We start from the raw sequence: 21,300 nt of genomic DNA on the forward strand, positions 1-21,300 counted from the left end.
GGCAGGGCACCACGGAGTGCGCAGAGAGTTTCACCCGGGTGAAAACACTCCAGTGAATTTCACTGACAACGAACAACACACGAAACACCCAGTGGTCCAGTGGCCCAGGTAGATCCAAAGACACCTACTCCTACAGCACTTGCTGCCTTGGAACCGTCTGAGTACCGGATATCAGCGTTTGAATAGGGTAGAAGAATTTCAGAAACTATTCCGATAATTTGGTCTTTAAATTTTTCATAGTTTCTATTAGATATTCTTTTTTATTTTTTTCAAGATTTTTCATCGTCATCAGGGTTTTCATCAGATATTCCCTCGTAAATTTCTCCAAGAACACTTTTAGGTAGATTTCTATTGGTTCCTATTAAAACCTATAAGGAATTACTTTAGAAATTCTTCTAGGAATTCGTTGAAAAAAGCGTAAATACCTCCAGGAATTCCTTCAGATTTTTATTGAGAATTATTTCAAATATTCTTTCACAAGTTCTTCTTGTAATTTCTTTTTGAAATTTTCAAGATGTTCTTTCAGGAGTTCATGCAGGTATTTCTTTGGCAAGTTCCCACACCATTGTTTAGGAATTGCTGTAGGGATTTCATTGAAAATCACCGCAAGAATGTGACCATATTTTTTCCGGAAATTCATCCTGAAAAAATGCTACAGCTATTCCTCCACAGATTCCTGTAGAAGTTCATACACAGTACTCTTCAAGATTTCCTCCAGCTATTCCATAATATATTTCCCCAGGAATTTATCTGACATTTCCTTTAAGCACTCATAATTTCCCCACGGATTCTTTAAGTAATTTATTCTAAAATATTTTCCAGAAATTTGTACGGAAATCCTTTAGACATATTTCTACAGTTTTTTGCAGATGTTCATTTTTGCGTTTCTCCTGTTATACCTGTAGGATTGTTTTTTTTTTTTTTCAGAAAATTTATACACAGATTTTACCAGGAATCCTTTCAGAAAATCATCTAATGTAGTTTTATTAACGAATTCCACCAGGAATTCCTCTGTAAATGCCTGAATATTTTTTTATAGGTCTCCTGAATCAAGGTTTTCCCCGAACCTAAAGGTTTCCGCAATAAGATCGCAAGAAATTCCTCCTGAGATTTCTTCAAGAATTTTCCAGGGATTTCTTCAGATTTCTCTCCAAAGATCAAAAGTACAACCTAACATTTCTTCAGTGATTCTATTGAAGATTTCTTTAAAAAAAATACTTGATAGATTCAGAAACTTCGGTCTTTCTGAAAATATATTTACATCCAGAATTATCTTCAGAATTGTGGAGATTTCTTCAGAAATGTTAGCAAGTGATTTATTCAAAATTTATTCCACCCAACTAAAAATCACTCATTTAACAGGCACCATTATGACGAATTAATTCAGCGTGATGTTGAAAAACATTTGAATTACTTTGACGTACAATCTATGTTCGGGTTTTGTTCACACAAATTTGGAGAAGTTATAAAGCATCATGTTGTGCACCAACTTAATTTTTTGTTGTTCAAAGCGTTTTACAAATGTACAAGAAAGTTGTTATTAAGCTTTGGCAAAAATGACTGAAAATAAATAAAATGCAAAAATGTTGAACTCTCACGAGAGTAATTATTTGCTCTCATGTTGAGAACACCTATTATGAAACAAGAATTACATATAAAATTACTTAAATCCGGATTAGAACTCGAGACCTGTCGATTGCTAGCCGCATGCCTTCCTATCTGCGCCATCCTAGAGATGGTGAGATGCAGCACCCAAAGCAAAACATAATCTTCCATTGACTCAATAATGATCACTCCTGAACTTGTGTGCAGCAGTGGTGAATTAGCACAGCACGTGGTAATCAACTGAACAACGCCTTATACTTCCACAACTGTTCAGCCCAAAACACGTGTTTTCCATTCTGATTTCGCTGTCAGTATTTCTAGCGCACGGTGAGAAAACTTGTATCGAATGCGGCCAAAAAGTGTTGGTCCTTATTGAAATATTGTTTCCAGACGAACTAATTGCGATATGAATATGTTTTTATTTTTATTATTAAATATCGATCTTTAAAAATGTATGACAATATGTGGTGCGGTATGGTCTTGGACATGGTGCATTCACAGCATCTGTTCATGTAATCTACTCATGCTCAGTCGAAGATCCGTTAAGCATTTTTTTATTTATGCTTTTGTCATGGAATCTTGATATTATGTTCAATAAATAGTGCATAAAGATGTTTAGGGATACTTAAAATGTGTTGATTTCTGAATGCTGTTTGGTTATCTAGGTGACTGTGGGAACAATATTCAGTAAACACGATAGCACTGAAATGTCAAATGCATCGATCCAAGCGTCTCTTACAATCGAACTGCTGCGGAAGATAAAAAATATAATAATCAAGGTACAAGACATCTTGTTACAGACTATTAATAATAAATAAATGCCTCATTTTTACGTTGATTACGTCGCTTGGAACTCAATGTTAAACGACATAATTCTATTCTGTTTTATTTTATGTAATTCGTTTAAAATTTTGGTTCTTCAATAACTTTGTTGTCTAAACAGTTTTGGCCATGATTTATCCCATTATCCGAACAAAGTTTATATGACAAGTGAAAAGCACATTGTTCAGGAGCATATGTTTATCGATTCATCAGCTTAATAAGATGCAGACAAATGTTTTGTTAAACTCTTTTGTTAAGGAATCAATGCCTGTCGATTAAATTTTTTGCTAAACTTGTGAAAATTGTTTAAATTTATCTTTGCTGATACCGATGAGGAAAGTCGAACATTGACTATTTTCTCAATTGGAAAATCATTTAAACAATAATTTGTAGAGCATAATTTTAGTTCAGCTATCATCACCATTATTTAGCAAGCTTGCTTGTTTGTGACTTGCAATTGTTAGTTGGGCATTGAGTTTTTTGGAAATTCATTCAGAAAAATCTTTACAAATTCTAAAGGATTTTCTTCGGAAATTCTAAAACACCTCCCGTAATTTCTGCAAAAACTCCTACAAGGATTTTCCAGCGGTTCCATCATAAATATCTACTGAGATGTCTTTGGAAATCCTTGCAGAATTTATCTAATATTCATTCGAGGATTTTTCAGAAATCCTTTCAGAGATTTCACAAAAAAATACTTAAAAATGTTTCAAGGAATCCCTGAAGAAATTTCTAAGAAATTTCTAGAGGTTTTTTTTTTCAAGAAATGCCTTAACAATTCCTGGATATACTGGAGGAATTCGTAAACAAAAATTCATGAAGAAAATTCTGCAGTTATATCTGGAGCAATGCCTAGGAGAATACCTGAAGAAACACTTTAAGCAGAGAAGAGAAGGGCATCTCAGAACAAACCGAACACACGAAAAGTGATAAATTTTAGGCGTGAAAAATCGACTCGATTTATTTTGTTTCTACCCATTTCGTTTCCATCGTGTATAAACGTCAAAACAACTGCATGGCTCAAAGTATATTGATTATTTCAGGTATAATCAAAATTAATGAACAGATGACGTCATATCGATGATAAATTATCTTATTCTTCGAAATTTTGTTTCCTTGAGAGCATATCAATTGTTGTTTCGACCACTATTGCAATAATATGGTGCACGTACCAAAGATGTTTTTTGCAATTGCAGGCTGTTATAAAGCATAATAATGGTGTTTTAATCATTTTTCTTGATTATCATAACGGTCTCATACATATTCCCATCACTATTGTATCGCGTACCCTATTTACGGTTTTAAGAGATAAGCAACTTTGACTGTGTCCCCGAAATACATTCTAGTTAAACACATTTTTTTTTGCGAATCAGTTTTTGAGTTGATGTACCTGCCTCCGAAATACTTTGCTTTTTCGTGTCAACACGGTTGAAATTTTCCGTGTAAAAAGTGTGGCTTCAACCGCTAGATGTCGCGACCAACGGCATCAAATATTTATCAATTTCTGACTCGGGAGATGGCCTTCTCTTCTCTGCTTTAAGGTACCCCTCTAATGCTTAGAAAAAAAAAACATGAGAGACTTCTCTATCAGTTTGACCTTCGCTGCTTTGCGCTTCAGGCGGGTGTCCAGTGCGGGTGTTCCACCGTCATCCGCAAAACGAAGAATTTGACTGAATTTTGTGAATACAGGCGTACCTCGATAGTACGTACCCTCGATAGTGCGTACCCTCGATGGTACGTACCCTCGATAGTACGTACATTTTGCCTCGATAGTACGTACACCAAAATTTAGTTAACTTTTAATCTACAAAAATGAGTTCGAATCATTAGTAGACTTATAGCAGAGACTCCGATACTATGCATGTGTGTTATGCAGACTCCTGTAACACGGATTTTCATTAATCAGTTTTAAAATAATGCGAAATGAAAGGCATGAACGAATACGTTTAATGTAATGATTGCAGTTTTCTTTGCTTTACATAGATGTTTTCTGCCAGTCATAATATCGGGCATCATCATTCTGGCGTTACATCCCAACTGGGGAGGACTGCTTCTCAGCTTAGTAGTTGATAAGCACTTGCACAGTTATTAACTAAACGTTTTCTTTACCAATAGAATGTTGTAATAAAATAAAAAAGCACATGATGGTTCTATTTTGCGTGGTAATAAAAAAAACTAAATTTAACGGCGAAGAATGCGCTCCAAAACATAATTAAACCCATCAAGTTACTTATCTAAACCATTGATTTCAGTTCACTTACTTGTTTTTTTTTTGGTTTTCCAACAAATAACTTTTTTTTGCGATACGTATGAAATATTTGACAGTTTTCCATGAGTTTGCAAATTTAAACAACTTTGAGTACCGTAGGGCACTGCAAGCCGCGGTTGCTAAGGAAAATGTTCTTAGTTTTGGATGTTTCGTGGCTTTGTTGTTTATGATTCGGACTTAAAAAAATCGTCAGCTTATCATGAGTGGTTGGATTGGTTTCTAAAAGGGGGGTATGCGTGCGTGTGCTGTTTTATAACTTGATGGTGACATGGTGGCTCACCTCATGAAGTTCCTTCTGGGATTCCACAAGAATACCATAAGGGACTCCTCTCGTGATTTGTCCACAAATTTGCTCCAGAGCTTTCTTCTGACGGGCTTGGTGGTCTAGTGGCTACCGCTTCTGATTCGTATGCAGAAGGTCATGGGTTCAATCCCTGGCCCGTCCTTTTCATCCTACTTTGTATCTTTCTATCCACTTTCTCTCACTCTCTCTTCTCTACATATACAACTCATGTATATTCATATGTTCATAGCCATCGCTAGAACCAGAAACGAAAAGTCGTTTCCCTCCCTTCCAACTTCCACTCACAGCACAGTGTATATATAACGCCTATAAGTTATGCAACCAAAGCGTGCTGTGCCGCTTGACTTTATTCACCTTATTCACCACACAATCTATCACGAACACTATAAATAACCCTATCCATGGATCGCATCACCGACCCAACGGTGACTCCCAGATCTCCCATCCTTTCCGTCTAACAAATACCCCAGTCCGTGCGGGTTGTGGGACGCAGAGTGCTCTCGGTCTCTAGTAGCAACAACCAGTACACTCTAACATTCCTTTCCCTTCCCAGCTGACTATAAGGACTTGGCCGGCGCCGTTATTGATCAAATATGCATGAGCTGCTAAAATTGCACTTTGAGAATAAGTGGAATGTCCCAGCCCCTTATTCAGTTGGATCACAGCGCAAATGGTACCACTTCAGATCAATCACGGAGGAGCAACCATTGACATGTATAGTCAGAATTGATCGTTTTTTGATCGAAAACTCTTAATGAGATTCTTCCAGAAGTTTATTTAGGATTCCATCAGAAGTTCCCACTGGGGTTTTCCAGGATTTTTTTTCTGAGATTCCTTAAGAGGATCCGTCTGGTGTTCCGTCAAAAGCTCTTTCCAGGATTGTTCCAGGAAGTTCCACGAGATTCTTCCAGAGATTCCTGGATTTCTGAAGAAATCAGTTCTGATTCCATCAGCATTACTCCTTCTAGGATTACCTTAATAATTTTTCCTGTAACTCTTCCAGGTATTCTTTCCGTGGTTTCTCCACAAACTTTTTCTAGAATCCCTCTAGGATTTATGTGATTCTTCAGGGAGCTATAACTAAGTTGCTCTTTCCTGTGTTTATTCAAGGAAATCCTACATGAACTACATGAGGAATTCCATAAACAAAATACTCCAAAAAGTTCATAATAAACTCCAGGAGGATATGCATTACAAACAATTCCTGACGGAGCTCTTGGTAGAAACCAAAAAAAAGTCCCTAGATGATTTCTGGAAAGAGTTCTCGATGATATCCCTGAATCAGTTTCTGAAAAAATCCTAGAAGAAGCTCTAAGAGGAATCCCGGAAGAAGTTCTTGAAAAGTAATTCCCCAGAAGAAATTACCTGAGGAATCCCGGAAAATCCCTGGTGAAATTATTGTATGAATCTCAGAAGGAATACTTGAATCAGAAGAAGCTCCAGAAAAAAAAAACGGAAGAAGTTCCTGGAGTGATCTTGGAGAAGCATTTAGAGGAACACTGAATGAAGTTCTTGTCAGGGATCTTGTAGGATTTCTGAAAGGGTTTCAGAAGGAATTCCTAAAGAATTCCCAGAAGATACTTGGAGAAGAATCTCGTATGAAATTCCAGGAATAAATCTTTACTGATTGTTGCAAGGATTTTTTGAAAAAATCTCGGTAAGAATTTCTGATACCATTTCTGAAAGAACTCATAGAGAAATTCTGGGTGAAGTTGCTAGAATTTCCAGGAATACCATGTGGAAGCCCAAAAAGAAATCCAGAGACATCCTAAAATAAACTATTCGGGAATCCCGAATGAAATTCCTGGAGGATTCCAGGAACTCCTTGAGAAATTCTGGAAGAAATCTCCGAAACGTGAACAAAAATGTCACAAAACGTCAAAAACTTTGAACAAATTCTTTAGCAACCGCGGTTTGCATTGCCATATAGGCTGTACCAATTCAATTGTTTCGCTTTCTCGCTCCCTAAAGATTTCTTCAAATTTCTTTCAGTTCCGAAATTCCTCTAGGTGTTGGTTCCGAGATTTCTCCAGGAATTCTTTCTGGGAATCCTTAGGGATTTTTCCAGGAGATTTCTTAAGAGATTCCTTCCGAAACTTCACCAAGAATTTCTTCTGTAATTCTTTCGGGACTTTCAGGATTTTTTTTAGGAATTTCTTCCAGAATACTTCCAGGAATTTCGTTCCAAGATTTTTCCATGAATTCATTCCAAGATTCCTCCAGAAATTCATTCCGACATTCCTACAGGAATTCTTTCTAAGATTCATCAAGTAGTTTTTCCTTGAATATCTCCAAGAGTTCCGGGATACCTCTTGAAATCCCTTCTCGTAAAAAAATTAAACTCTTGGAGGAGTCCTAGAAGGAGCAACGTTCAGAAGATTTTGAAAATATCACGGCAATAAATGCTGCCGAAGAAAATACATCTAGAATGCTTTTTAACAAGATATAACTGATCTAGATCGATTCAATTATATCTAGACCAGTTTGGATGGTTCTAAAAGATAACTCAAATAAAATCAATCTAAGTTCCCAGAGACGAGATGCCTCTACGAAGCATTCCCAGAGCACAAGAAGATTTTTCCAATAAAGATAGCATCCTAAACTAGCAAAATTACGTAATTAATAAACGGACCCTTAGGCCACATGTAATTGTTTGGCAATCCTGACGTTCTAGAAATAACATTCTTTGATTTAAAAATGAAATTTGAAATAAAAAATTGTGATTCGATAGTACGTACGTTTCGATAGTACGTACACTAAACGAAGCGATGGTGTACGTACTATCGAGGTATGCCTGTATAGTGCCCTGGCTGTTGAACCTGCCCAGGTAACCAATAAGCATTTGAATAAGCCTTATTTCTGTTTTATATCCGCTTTTGACCGGCTTACTGCCGTATGATATCAGTTCGACTGCTAAACTGCTCTATATTAGCAATTGAAATGCTTATGAAAACTTGTTATTGACTTGAGTTTACAAAGTTTCATCACAATTTATGTCCTATTTTAGATCTCCACGTGCTGCCAGTATAGATCTACGAGGTTTTACGAGGTTTTACGAGATCTACGAGGTTTTACGTCACAGCCATGAGAAATGGTATACATGCTAAAAAATGGTATGGCAATAATGTTATAACGCATTTGAAATTTTAATGCCCTGTATACCAGCGTACGAACTCGGAAAAGCATCAACTTTTTGAGCCAGAGTTTCACTTATGTTATGTGACCTTTCCATAGTCCCAGCGAGATTCGAATGAACTAGACGAATCTCCCGAAAATCTTACGCATTTTTTTACACCGTCCATCGTTGCTTTGATCCGTCTAATGAGCTTCCCGAGAACGCCGTTTCATGATTGTCCAATGGTCAATGTCCATAACTCTATGCGGTTGATACTGTCGTATGCCGCTTTGAAGTCCATGAACAGGTGATGCGTTGGGACGACATTTCTGGAGGATTTGCCGTACGGTTTTTATCTGGTCCGTTGCCGACCGGACGTCGATTAAGTCGGCTTGATAACTTCCCACGATCGAATTCGTTTTAGGTGACAGACGACGGAAGATGATCTGGGATAGCACTTTGTAGTCAGCATTCAAAATAGTGATTTCTCAGAAATTGTCACAATCGAAATGATCGCCTTTCTTGTGAATGGGGCAGATTACCCCTTGCTTCCACTCCTCCGGTAGCTGTTTGGTTTCCCAGATCATCCCAAGCAACACACATGGCTACAAAACAGTCACGGCAGCGCATGTAAGGGTTGCGCAGTAAGTCACAGTGACTTCTGTGCAACCCTTACATGCGCTGCCGTGACTGTTTTGTAATCATGTGTGTTGCTTTGGATGACTTCCGTCCTCTGCTGTATTGGCGTAATCATTCCCTCCGTTGTCGTGGTCTCCCGTGCCTACGTCCTCCACGCCATTCAGGTGCTCGTCGAAGTGCTGCTACCACTTTTCGATCACCTCACGTCCGTCCGTCAAGAGGCCTCCCTCCTTGTCCCTGCATATTTCGGCTCGCGACTTCTCGTAGAGCATGGTTTCGCAACCTTCGTTTCACGATCCCCCAAATGCTTGCAGGCACACTGTGATTGTTTTGAATAAAAGCATGGTGACAACAGACGGGGGGTGGGGGGGGGGGGGGGGGGGGGTCGCGAGAGCCAAGGTTGGGAAGCGATGTCGTAGAGCTTCCGTGTTTCAAAGGAACGACACAGCAATTCCATTTCCTCGCACTCCGCTTCTTTCAGGCGGCGCTTTTTTTTTTTTTAAAGAAGCGAAACTGCTGCTTCCGCTTCTGTTTGTAACGTTTCACGTTCTGCCGGGTACCTTGCTGTAGCATTACCGCCCGTGCTGCGTTCTTCTCCTCCAAAATGGCTCTACACTCCTCATTGAACCAATCGTTCCGTCGACTCCTATCCACATATCCGATGGTGTTCTCGGCTGCGTCGTTGATGGCTGCTTTTAGTGTTCTCTAGAGGGGCCACATCGAGCTTGCCGTCGTCCGGTAACGCTGCCTTAAATATCTGCGCGTATGTGGGTGGCGACATCTGCCGGTTAGCGCAGTCACTTCATGCCCGATGCGTGGGTCGCCACTAGCAAAAGTGACACGCTGGTGGAGGTAATCCTTTACTTTAAGAGAACTGATTCTTCACCTGCAATGGCATGTGAATCTACTAAACAATCCTTGTAAAAATTAGCTTGACAATAATCTAACAATTTCGTAAGGCAGTTCTGTCACTGCAGCTAACATTTTCATTTAAACTAATCCCTTACACAAACCGAGTAAACCTTTCTTGGCTCGATACCCAATAATTATCATACTTGAGGAAGGGTCCGCTGACAGGGTAGAAGGCAACAATCATTGTTGATATATTTCTGGAGTTATCTATCTCCAAGGAGCGTCTATAAATGATGTAGTATTTTTTAGTTGATTGTTAACTACCCTCCCCCCTCGTAGCTTATTTTCCCATACCTAATACATGGCTGGTCACACAATCCCAGATTCCCCATCCCCCTTAAAAGGCTACGTCATTTATGGACGCTCCCTAAGAAAATCCCACATGGAGTTCGTGATATCTTTCGGATGGAGTCGTTTTTAGATAAATTCTTCAGAAAACAATCTTACCCGAGCAGCGGAGAATACCATATTGATAACAACAGAATCACATAGCCTGTTTTTATATCACAATTTATTATTGTTAACTTATCAAAATATATCTTTTTAATAACATGTTTTGTTGGGCAATATTATTTTGTTATATTCAAGTTTTTGGGATACATCCACAAGATAACGTTTCAATAATATATTATGTTGTAGAACATGTTTAGTGATTATTCTGCTATAGAGAATGTAAAAATATGTGATGAAGAATAACACAACAGTAACAAGTTCACAAATTTCCTGTTATTAAGTTGTAATTGAACTAACAAAACATGTTATTGAATTACTCTTCTCGGAACATTTTTTTGTTATGGTAAGGTACACCGGGGCAAGTTGAAACGGGTGGGGCAAGATGAAACACGAAGTTTTGGAACGGATTTCAATACAATTTCTATTTTTTTCTTTCGTCAAAAGATTGTTTGAATCAAAAACTATGTGTTATGGCATTCAAGCTGTTTATCATCATCAGATAACATCATGTTAACCCGCTGTTTCATCTTGCCCCACCCGTTTCAACTTGCCCCGGTGTACCTTATTTGTTATTTTGCCGTCATAAGCGGCAAACGACAAGTTAATAACATAATATGTCATGCTAATAACATAAAAATTACTGATTCCATTATACAGTTATTAGGCCAAAATAACATATTTTATTATGCTGTTGATATTTTCTTCTGCTCGGATAAGAAGCTCTTTGCAGGGTTTTTAAAGAGACTTCTGGAAAGCTGCATCTCTGTGTTAAGGGTTGTTAATGGATACTTAAAGAAATTTCTGGATTATTTTGATTAATTCTCTCAAAAATATTTCGTAATTGATTAGAAATATGTGTGATTTTTTAAGTGTGGAAAAAATCCTTAATTTAAGAATTATTCCTTGACTTTCTTTTTCATTTATTCTTCCAAAAAATCCCTGTATGGGTTTATAGAATAATTTTAGGGAAAACACTTGAAGAAATATGAAACATGATTTAAATCGATGTTATGTTTTGCTAAATAGATAATGTTTTATTTATAGTGGAAAATCTGACAGAAAAGGCGTCAAAACGTAGTAACGTCACGGTAGAATGTGTCTTTACCAGTATTCGCGCCTCTTCCCGAAAGTTTGAATTAATTCGAAGAAATACGAGAATCAAAGAACATAAAATGTTGCTTCATAATGACTGACTGATTTTGCAGAATACTCTGATTAACCTTCCTGCACTCGCGCGGTTGACCACCACCGCCAGCACCATGCTAATGCTGAGTTCAAAAAGCGAGATTTTGTCAACACATTGTAGAAAACATAACAGCGCGATCACCTGAGGGTTGAAGGTATTAACGTTTCAACGTTTCGGTTTTTTTTCTTCAGTTTTTATTTCGATCCCGTTGTTCTTAAAATAGATTGGTGTCCCTCGGCTTGCAAACGCTTATCCATGTAGCTATTCCATGAAAGCTCAATCACAGATCAACCTTTACCAATTGCCTGTCGACTTCATTTCCTATTCCTCGTTGAAACAGTCTCTGACTCTTCAATATGCCATCTTTTTCTCCCTCTCTGCATTCAACCGCACAGATCTTCCATAGCCCCGCCGAAGTCATGTTCCGACACCACATGACCCAGTTCGGGTCCTGTGCCAGCGAGGTCCACAAAACGTTGTGCTACTTTTTCGCAGCGCTGAACATCTTCCTAGCGATGGACATGCTCGCCGACTTCAGCTCGGTTTGGTTCGATGCCCTGGACGTGTCCGGCGGGGAAAGGTTTCAGGGTGTAACCGATGCGGAAGCTTGTAAGTTTTTCTGCCGTGTGCAATGTGTTTGTGTGCTTTCGTTCGTGGTTTGATATTGATTGTTCTCCGCTTGCAGCCAAAATGGCAATGGGATTGATTATCATTGGACCAGCGATCGCCAACGTTTGCCTGGCCGTTATGTTGATCATTGGCGTGTACAAGGTAGGGCATCGGGGGAATTTGGTGGACGTTTTTTGGATCCAGTGTTCTAATCTACAGTTTCGTATTTAGCGTCGTCCAACCTACATCCGAGTGTTCAGACTGTTCATCTTGGCACAGGTGGTTGTCATATGTTTTTTGGCCATCTTTTCCTACTCGATCGTGCTGGAACATCGAGGCAGCCATACGATCATGCTCTTCGTGTTGGTGATTTCTATTGGTAACATTTGACCGGGTGCATTATGAAAAACTGCTTCAGAATAACTTTTCCTAAAATTTTCAGCCCTGTTCGGTGCCGAAGCTTGGATCGCTGGAGATTATCATAAGCTTTTACTGGAGGAGATGCTGTTGGAAGAAACGGACTGCCCTAGAATTGCCTAAATCTAAAAATCCCAGTAGACTGTAAAGGATGTGCCTTAGAATCTCGAATTGCCTGAATAAAACTTCCAGTTATCAAGTTTATCGCCATTTTAATGTTGCTATTCTAATGAACAGAAATCCATTTGACCTGACACCGATAATAGGAATTTTCTTGACTTCCCGGGTAAATCTCTAAAGGAATTCCCGAAGGAATCCCTGGAGGAATTCTCGGAAAAATCCCTTTAGGAACTCCCCGGAAAAATTTTGGGGGAATTCCTGGAGAAATCCTTGTAGGTATCCCCGGAGGAATTCCGGCAGGAATCCTGTAGTAATTCCCTCAGTAAATCACTGAGGTTGTTCCAAAAGGAATCCTTGCAAGAATACCTAGAGAAATCCCCGTACATATTCCTGGCGAAATCTCTGTAGAAAACCCCGAGATAACTGAGGAAATCTCCTCCCGAAATTTTCGAAGAATTCCTCCCGAAATTCTCCAAGAATTCCTCCCGGGATTCTACAAGAATTCCTCCCGGAATTCTCCAGGAATTCCTCCAGGAATTCCTCCAGGAAATCCCCATGAATTCCTGCAGGAATTCTTCAAAAATTGCTCATGGAATTCTCCTAGAGAATTCCTCCAGAAAGCCTCCTAGAATTCCTCCAGGAATTCTCCTAGAATTCCTCCAGGAATTCTCCTAGAATTCCTCCAGGAATTCTCCTAGAATTCCTCCAGGAATTCTCCTAGAATTCTTCCAGGAATTCTCCTAGAATTCCTCCAGGAATTCTCCTAGAATTCCTCCAGGAATTCTTCAAAAATTCCTCCAGAAATTCTCCAGGAATTCCTCCAGGAATTCTCCAAGAATTCATCCAGAAATTCTTCAAGAATTCATCCAGGAATTCTCCAAGAATTCATCCAGGAATTCTCCAAGAATTCATCCAGGAATTCTCCAAGAATTCATCCAGGAATTCTCCAAGAATTCATCCAGGAATTCTCCAAGAATTCATCCAGGAATTCTCCAAGAATTCATCCAGGAATTCTCCAAGAATTCCTCCAGGAATTCTCCAAGAATTCCTCCAGGAATTCTCCTAGAATTCCTCCAGGAATTCTCCTAGAATTCCTCCAGGAATTCTCCTAGAATTCCTCCAGGAATTCTCCTACAATTCCTCCAGGAATTCTCCCAGAATTCCTCCAGGATTTTTCCAAGAATTCCTCCAGAAATTCTCCAAGAATTCTTCCACAAATTCTCCAAGAATTCCTCCAGAAATTCTCCAAGAATTCCTCTAGGAATTCTCCAAGAAATCCTCCAGCAATTCTCCAAGAATTCCTCCAGAAATTACCAAGAATTCCTCCAGAAATTCTCCAAAAATTCCTCCAGAAATTCTCCAAGAATTTCTCCGGAAATTCACCAAGAATTCCTTCAGGAATTCTCCAAGAATTTCTCCAGAAATTATCCAAGAATTCCTCCAGAAATTCCCCAAGAATTCCTCCAGCAATTATCCAAGAATTCCTCCAAAAATTCTCCAAGAATTCCTCTAGAAATTAACCAAGAATTCCTCCAGAAACTCTCCAAGAATTCCTCCAGAAATTCTCCAAAGATTCCTCCAGAAATTCTCCAAAAATTCCTCAAAAAAAGTACCGAAAAATTTCTCCAGAAATTCTCCGAAAATTCCATCAAAAAATCTCCCAGCATTCCTCCAAAAATTCTCCAAGAATTCCTACAAAAATGCTCCAAGAATTCATCCAGGAATTGTTCAAGAATTCCTCCAGGAATTCTCCAAGAATTCCTCCAGGAATTCTCCAAGAACTCCTCCAGGAATTCTCCTAGAATTCCTCCAGGAATTCTCCAAGAATTCCTCCAGAAATTCTCCTAGAATTCCTCCAGGAATTCTTCTAGAATTCCTCCGGAAATTTTCCAAGAATTCCTTCAGAAATTTTCCAAGAATTCCTTCAGAAATTCTCCAAGAATTCCTCCAGAAATTCTCCAAGAACTCCTCCAGAAATTCTCCAAGAATTCCTCCAGAAAGCCTCCTAGAATTCCTCCAAAAATTCTCCTAGAATTCCTCCAGGAATTCTCCTAGAATTCCTCCAGGAATTCTCCTAGAATTCCTCCAGAAATTCTCCTAGAATTCCTCCAGGAATTCTCCTAGAATTCCTCCAGGAATTCTCCTAGAATTCCTCCAGGAATTCTCCTAGAATTCCTCCAGGAATTCTCCTAGAATTCCTCCAGGAATTCTCCTAGAATTCCTCCAGGAATTCTTCAAAAATTCCTCCAGATATTCTCCAGGAATTCCTCCAGGAATTCTGCAAGAATTCATCTAGAAATTCTTCAAGAATTCATCCAGGAATTCTCCAAGAATTCATCCAGGAATTCTCCAAGAATTCATCCAGGAATTCTTCAAGAATTTATCCAGGAATTCTCCAAGAATTCATCCAGGAATTCTCCAAGAATTCCTCCAGGAATTCTCCAAGAATTCCTCCAGGAATTCTCCTAGAATTCCTCCAGGAATTCTCCTAGAATTCCTCCAGGAATTCTCCTACAATTCCTCCAGGAATTCTCCCAGAATTCCTCCAGGAATTTTCCAAGAATTCCTCCAGAAATTCTCCAAGAATTCTTCCACAAATTCTCCAAGAATTCCTCCAGAAATTCTCCAAGAATTCCTCCAGGAATTCTCCAAGAAATCCTCCAGCAATTCTCCAAGAATTCCTCCAGAAATTCTCCAAGAATTCCTCCAGAAATTCTCCAAAAATTCCTCCAGAAATTCTCCAAGAATTTCTCCGGAAATTCACCAAGAATTCCTCCAGAAATTCTCCAAGAATTTCTTCAGAAATTATCCAAGAATTCCTCCAGAAATTCCCCAAGAATTCCTCCAGCAATTATCCAAGAATTCCTCCAAAAATTCTCCAAGAATTCCTCTAGAAATTAACCAAGAATTCCTCCAGAAACTCTCCAAGAATTCCTCCAGAAATTCTCCAAAGATTCCTCCAGAAATTCTCCAAGAATTCCTCAAAAAAATTACCGAAAAATTTCTCCAGAAATTCTCCGAAAATTCCATCAAAAAATCTCCAAGCATTCCTCCAAAAATTCTCCAAGAATTCCTACAAAAATGCTCCAAGAATTCCTCCAGGAATTGTTCAAGAATTCCTCCAGGAATTCTCCAAGAATTCCTCCAGGAATTCTCCAAGAATTCCTCCAGGAATTCTCCAAGAATTCCTCCAGGAATTCTCCAAGAATTCCTCCAGGAATTCTTCTAGAATTCCTCCAGGAATTCTCCAAGAATTCCTCCAGGAATTCTTCTAAAGTTCCTCCAGAAATTTTCCAAGAGTTCCTCCAGAAATTTTCCAAGAATTTCTCCAGAAATTCTCCAAAAATTCCTCCAGAAATTCTCCAAGAATTCCTCCAGAAATTCTCCAAGAATTCCTCCAGGAATTCTCCAAGAATTCCTCCAGAAATTCTCCTAGAATTCCTCCAGGAATTCTTCTAGAATTCCTCCGGAAATTTTCCAAGAATTCCTTCAGAAATTTTCCAAGAATTCCTTCAGAAATTCTCCAAGAATTCCTCCAGAAATTCTCCAAGAACTCCTCCAGGAATTCTCCAAGAATTCCTCCAGAAATTCTCCTAGAATTCCTCCAGGAATTCTTCTAGAATTCCTCCGGAAATTTTCCAAGAATTCCTTCAGAAATTTTCCAAGAATTCCTTCAGAAATTCTCCAAGAATTCCTCCAGGAATTCTCCAAGAATTCCTCCAGGAATTCTCCAAGAATTCCTCCAGGAATTCTCCAAGAATTCCTCCAGGAATTCTTCTAGAATTCCTCCAGGAATTCTCCAAGAATTCCTCCAGGAATTCTTCTAAAGTTTCTCCAGAAATTTTCCAAGAGTTCCTCCAGAAATTTTCCAAGAATTTCTCCAGAAATTCTCCAAAAATTCCTCCAGAAATTCTCCAAGAATTCCTCCAGAAATTCTCCAAGAATTCCTCCAGAAATTCTCCAAGAATTCCTCCAGAAATTCTCAAAGAATTCCTCCAGAAATTCTCCAAAAAATTCCTCCAGAAATTCTCCAAGAATTCTTCCAAAAATTTTCCAAGAATTTCTCCAGAAATTCTCCAAGAATTTCTCCAGCAATTCTCCTAGAATTCCTCCAGGAATTCTTCTAGAATTCCTCCAGGAATTCTTCTAGAATTCCTCCGGAAATTTTCCAAGAATTCCTTCAGAAATTTTCCAAGAATTCCTTCAGAAATTCTCCAAGAATTCCTCCAGAAATTCTCCAAGAACTCCTCCAGAAATTCTCCAAGAATTCCTCCAGAAAGCCTCCTAGAATTCCTCCAGGAATTCTCCTAGAATTCCTCCAGGAATTCTCCTAGAATTCCTCCAGGAATTCTCCTAGAATTCCTCCAGGAATTCTCCTAGAATTCCTCCAGGAATTCTCCTAGAATTCCTCCAGGAATTCTTCAAAAATTCCTCCAGATATTCTCCAGGAATTCCTCCAGGAATTCTCCAAGAACTCATCTAGAAATTCTTCAAGAATTCATCCAGGAATTCTCCAAGAATTCATCCAGGAATTCTCCAAGAATTCATCCAGGAATTCTCCAAGAATTCCTCCAGGAATTCTCCAAGAATTCATCCAGGAATTCTCCAAGAATTCATCCAGGAATTCTCCAAGAATTCATCCAGGAATTCTCCCAGAATTCCTCCAGGAATTTTCCAAGAATTCCTCCAGAAATTCTCCAAGAATTCTTCCACAAATTCTCCAAAAATTCCTCCAGAAATTCTCCAAGAATTCCTCCAGGAATTCTCCAAGAAATCCTCCAGCAATTCTCCAAGAATTCCTCCAGAAATTCCCCAAGAATTCCTCCAGAAATTCTCCAAAAATTCATCCAGAAATTCTCCAAGAATTTCTCCGGAAATTCACCAAGAATTCCTCCAGAAATTCTTCAAGAATTTCTTCAGAAATTATCCAAGAATTCCTCCAGAAATTCCCCAAGAATTCCTCCAGCAATTATCCAAGAATTCCTCCAAAAATTCTCCAAGAATTCCTCTAGAAATTAACCAAGAATTCCTCCAGAAACTCTCCAAGAATTCCTCCAGAAATTCTCCAAAGATTCCTCCAGAAATTCTCCAAGAATTCCTCAAAAAAATTACCGAAAAATTTCTCCAGAAATTCTCCGAAAATTCCATCAAAAAATCTCCAAGCATTCCTCCAAAAATTCTCCAAGAATTCCTTCAAAAATGCTCCGAGAATTCCTCCAGGAATTGTCCAAGAATTCCTCCAGGAATTCTCCAAGAATTCCTCCAGGAATTCTCCAAGAATTCCTCCAGGAATTCTCCAAGAATTCCTCCAGGAATTCTGCAAGAATTCCTCCAGGAATTCTCCAAGAATTCCTCCAGGAATACTCCAAGAATTCCTCCAGGAATTCTTCTAAACTTCCTCCAGAAATTTTCCAAGAGTTCCTCCAGAAATTTTCCAAGATTTTCTCCAGAAATTCTCCAAAAATTCCTCCAGAAATTCTCCAAGAATTCCTTCAGAAATTCTCCAAGAATTCCTCCAGAAATTCTCAAAGAATTCCTCCAGAAATTCTCCAAAAATTCCTCCAGAAATTCTCCAAGAATTCTTCCAAAAATTCTCCAAGAATTTCTCCAGCAATTCTCCTAGAATTCCTCCAGGAATTCTCCAAGAATTCCTCCAGAAATTCTCCAAGAATTCCTCCAGAAATTCTCCAAGAACTCCTCCAGAAATTCTCCAAGAATTCCTCCAGAAATTCTCCAAGAATTTCTCCAGAAATTCTCCAAGAATTTCTCCAGGAATTCTCCAAGAATTATTCCAGAAATTTTCCAAGAATTCCTCCAGGAATTCTCCAAGAATTCCTCCAGGAATTGTCCAAGAATTCCTCCAGGAATTGTCCAAGAATTCCTCCAGGAAATGTCCTGGAATTCCTCCAGGAATTGTCCAAGAATTCCTACAGGAATTCTCTAAGAATTCCTATAGGAATTCTCTAAGAATTCCTCCAGAAATTCTCCAAGGATTCCTCCAGAAATTTTCCAAGAATTCCTCAAAAAATTTTCCAAAAATTTCTCCAGAAATTCTCCAAGAATTCCATCAAAAAATCTTCAAGAATTCCTCCAAAAATTCTCCAAGAATTCCTCCAAAAATTCTCCAAGAATTCCTACAAAAATTCTCCAAGAATTCCTCCAGGAATTGTAAAAGAATTCCTCCAGGAAATGTCCTGGAATTCCTCCAGGAATTGTCCAAGAATTCCCACAGGAATTCTCCAAGAATTCTTCCAGGGATTGTCCAAGAATTCCTCGAGGAATTGTCCAAGAATTCCTCCAGGAATTGTCCAAGAATTCCTCCAGGAATTGTCCAAGAATTCCTCCAGGAATTGTCCAAGAATTCCTCCAGGAATTGTCAAAGAATTCCTCCAAGAATTTTCCAAGAATTCCTCCAGGAGATCTCCAGGAATTACTCCAGGAATTGTCCAAGAATTCCTCCAGGAATTCTCCTAGAATTCCTCCAGGAATTCTCCAGGAATTACTACAGTAATTCTCCTAGAATTCCTCCAGGAATTCTCCAAGAATTCCTTCAGGAATTCCCCATAAATTCCTCCAGGAATTCTTAAAAAAATGCTCAAGGAAGTCTCCTAGAATTCCTCCAGGAATTCTCCAAGAATCCCTCCAGAAATCCACTTAGAATTCCTCCAGGAATTCTTCTAGAATTCCTCCAATAATTCTCCTAGAATTCCTCCAGGAATTCTCCTAGAATTTCTCCAGAATATCTCCAGGAATTCCTCCAGGAATTCTTCAAAAATTCCTCCAGGAATTCTCCAAGAATTCATCCAGGAATTTTCCAAGAATTCCTCCAGGAATTCTCCTAGAATTCCTCCAGTAATTCTCCTAGAATTCCTCCAGGAATTCTCCTAGAATTCCTCCAGGAATCCTCCAAGAGTTCCTCCAGAAATTCTCCAAGAATTCCTCCAGAAATTCTCCAAGAATTCCTCAAGAATTTCTCCAAGAATTCCTCCATAAATTCTCCTAGAATTCTTCTAGAAATTCTCCAAGAATTCCTCCAGAAATTCTCCTTGAATTCTTCCAGATATTCTCCAAGAATTACTCCAGAAATTAACCAAGAATTCCTCCAGAAATTCTCCAAGAATTCCTCCAGAAATTCTCCAAGAATTCCTCCTGAAATTCTTAAAGAATTCCTCCAGAAATTCTCCAAGAATTCCTCCAGAAATTCAGGACATTCATCCAGGAATTCTTCAAGAATTCATTCAGGAATTATTCAAGAATTCATCCAGGAATTCTCCAAGAATTCATCCAGGAATTTTCCAAGAATTCCTCCAGGAATTCTCCAAGAATTCATCCAGGAATTCTTTAAGAATTCGTCAAGAATTCATCCAGGAATTCTCCAAGAATTCATCCAGGAATTTTCCAAGAATTCCTCCAGAAATTTTCCTAGAATTCCTCCAGGAATTCTCCTAGAATTTCTCCAGGAATTCTCCTAGAATTCCTCCAGGAATTCTCCAAGAATTGCTCTTGGAGGAATCCCTGTATGAACTTTCAGATTGAAAGAGTCCCTGAGGAAATTCTCATGCCTTTAAGAATTTTCAGAGGAATTTCAGTAGAATTACCTTGAAAAAGGTGTGAAGAAGTTTCCAAGGAATCCCTGGAGTAATATCCGGGGAATTCTGGAGGAACTTTAGGAGAAACCTTTGGTGGGACCTCTGAAGGAATATGCGGACAAATCTCATGAGGAGTTCCCAGAAAATACCTGGATGTTTAATGATGATAGTACCGTGTGGAAAACACATTTATTTTTCTTGTTCAAAAGCAGCCAAAATCAGGTCATATCTGAAGAGCTCGGTCTGACCGTAGCTTATGAAGAACTCAAGTCAGATTTGTTATTATGTCGGCAGTTACAAACGAATTCACTGCTCTATTGGAAGCAGTTGAGATAGCTTCTTATCATATTTTCTCAAAACATGCGTTCCACATTGTTTCAATAATACTTTCACACCACTTGAACAAATAAAGTAGAATTTAAAAACAAACTTCCTTCAACCCAATTTTCAAACACCAAATCCTAAACAATGCTTTCCTTGATGGCTTCTTCCAGATCTGATCCCGTGTACCTGCCAATACCGCCATGATTACCTACAAACTTTACAAGGTCCTGTGCTATCTGACCGCAGTACTGAACATTCTACTGGTCATACAAGTGGTGATCCATGTTGTCCTTCCAGTTCCATCGAGAGGTAGGTGGTGACGTTAGCCCTTTCCGTTTTCCATTTACTTTTGATTGATCGCAATACTTCCCCTCATAGCCATAGCTGATATCCTGTTTCCCCCTTGCCTGGGGAATCTCTGCCTGGCAGTCATCCTTATTTTTGGCGTTGCAAAGGTGAGCAGTTGAAGTAGTCAAAGTTAGCCCTTTTGACAAACGAATTTCCACTCGTTCCAGCGAATGCCATCCTTCATCCGATTGTTTCGAATCTTTATGTTTGCCCAGATGGCATTCTTATTGATGATCGCCGTGTACTTCTTTCGATTGGTCGTCCACGGTCGTGAAGATATGCGTGTGGCTATCAATGCCACTCTCATGTTGATCGGTATGCAAACGAAATGTTTTTTGCTATTGAAGTATCACTGAATAGGTTCCATCTTACAGCACTTTTTGGCATAGAGGCCCTGATAGCATCCGGAGGTTTACAAGCTGTGCTAAGCGAGCCTCCGCCGTTCGAAGAGGGAGCAGTTATTTTCCAGCGTTTAGTTTAGATGTGCCATTGATAGTTTTATATAACATCGAACTGATTTTATTTATAAAAACAATTTTTACCACCTTTCTCATTCTTGTTTTATTGTGCTTTGAAGAACTCTATTTC

General features: G+C 38.9%; 1 protein-coding gene across 5 annotated transcripts in view; it reads left to right on the plus strand.

Moving 5' to 3' along the window:
• LOC109420233 (uncharacterized) overlaps window positions 1–21,300 on the plus strand; it is a 34,502-nt gene that overhangs the window by 12,254 nt on the left and 948 nt on the right. Inside the window, exons 2-5 of one of the 5 annotated variants that reach the window (XM_029869940.2) lie at window positions 20,535–20,673; window positions 20,743–20,819; window positions 20,880–21,027; window positions 21,087–21,261. The exons of 3 other annotated variants lie outside the window; for them this stretch is intronic. In XM_029869940.2, the coding sequence (XP_029725800.1) occupies window positions 20,565–20,673; window positions 20,743–20,819; window positions 20,880–21,027; window positions 21,087–21,193 (441 nt within the window). In that variant the 5' untranslated portion in view covers window positions 20,535–20,564 and the 3' untranslated portion in view covers window positions 21,194–21,261. Of the gene's footprint in view, window positions 1–11,700; window positions 11,915–11,990; window positions 12,077–12,145; window positions 12,294–12,356; window positions 12,536–20,534; window positions 20,674–20,742; window positions 20,820–20,879; window positions 21,028–21,086; window positions 21,262–21,300 lie in introns of those variants that run through there. One more of the 5 variants, XM_029869937.2, reaches the window with a different exon arrangement.

This window comes from Aedes albopictus, chromosome 2 (assembly GCF_035046485.1).
Source record: "Aedes albopictus strain Foshan chromosome 2, AalbF5, whole genome shotgun sequence".
Classification (NCBI taxonomy): domain Eukaryota; kingdom Metazoa; phylum Arthropoda; class Insecta; order Diptera; family Culicidae; genus Aedes; species Aedes albopictus.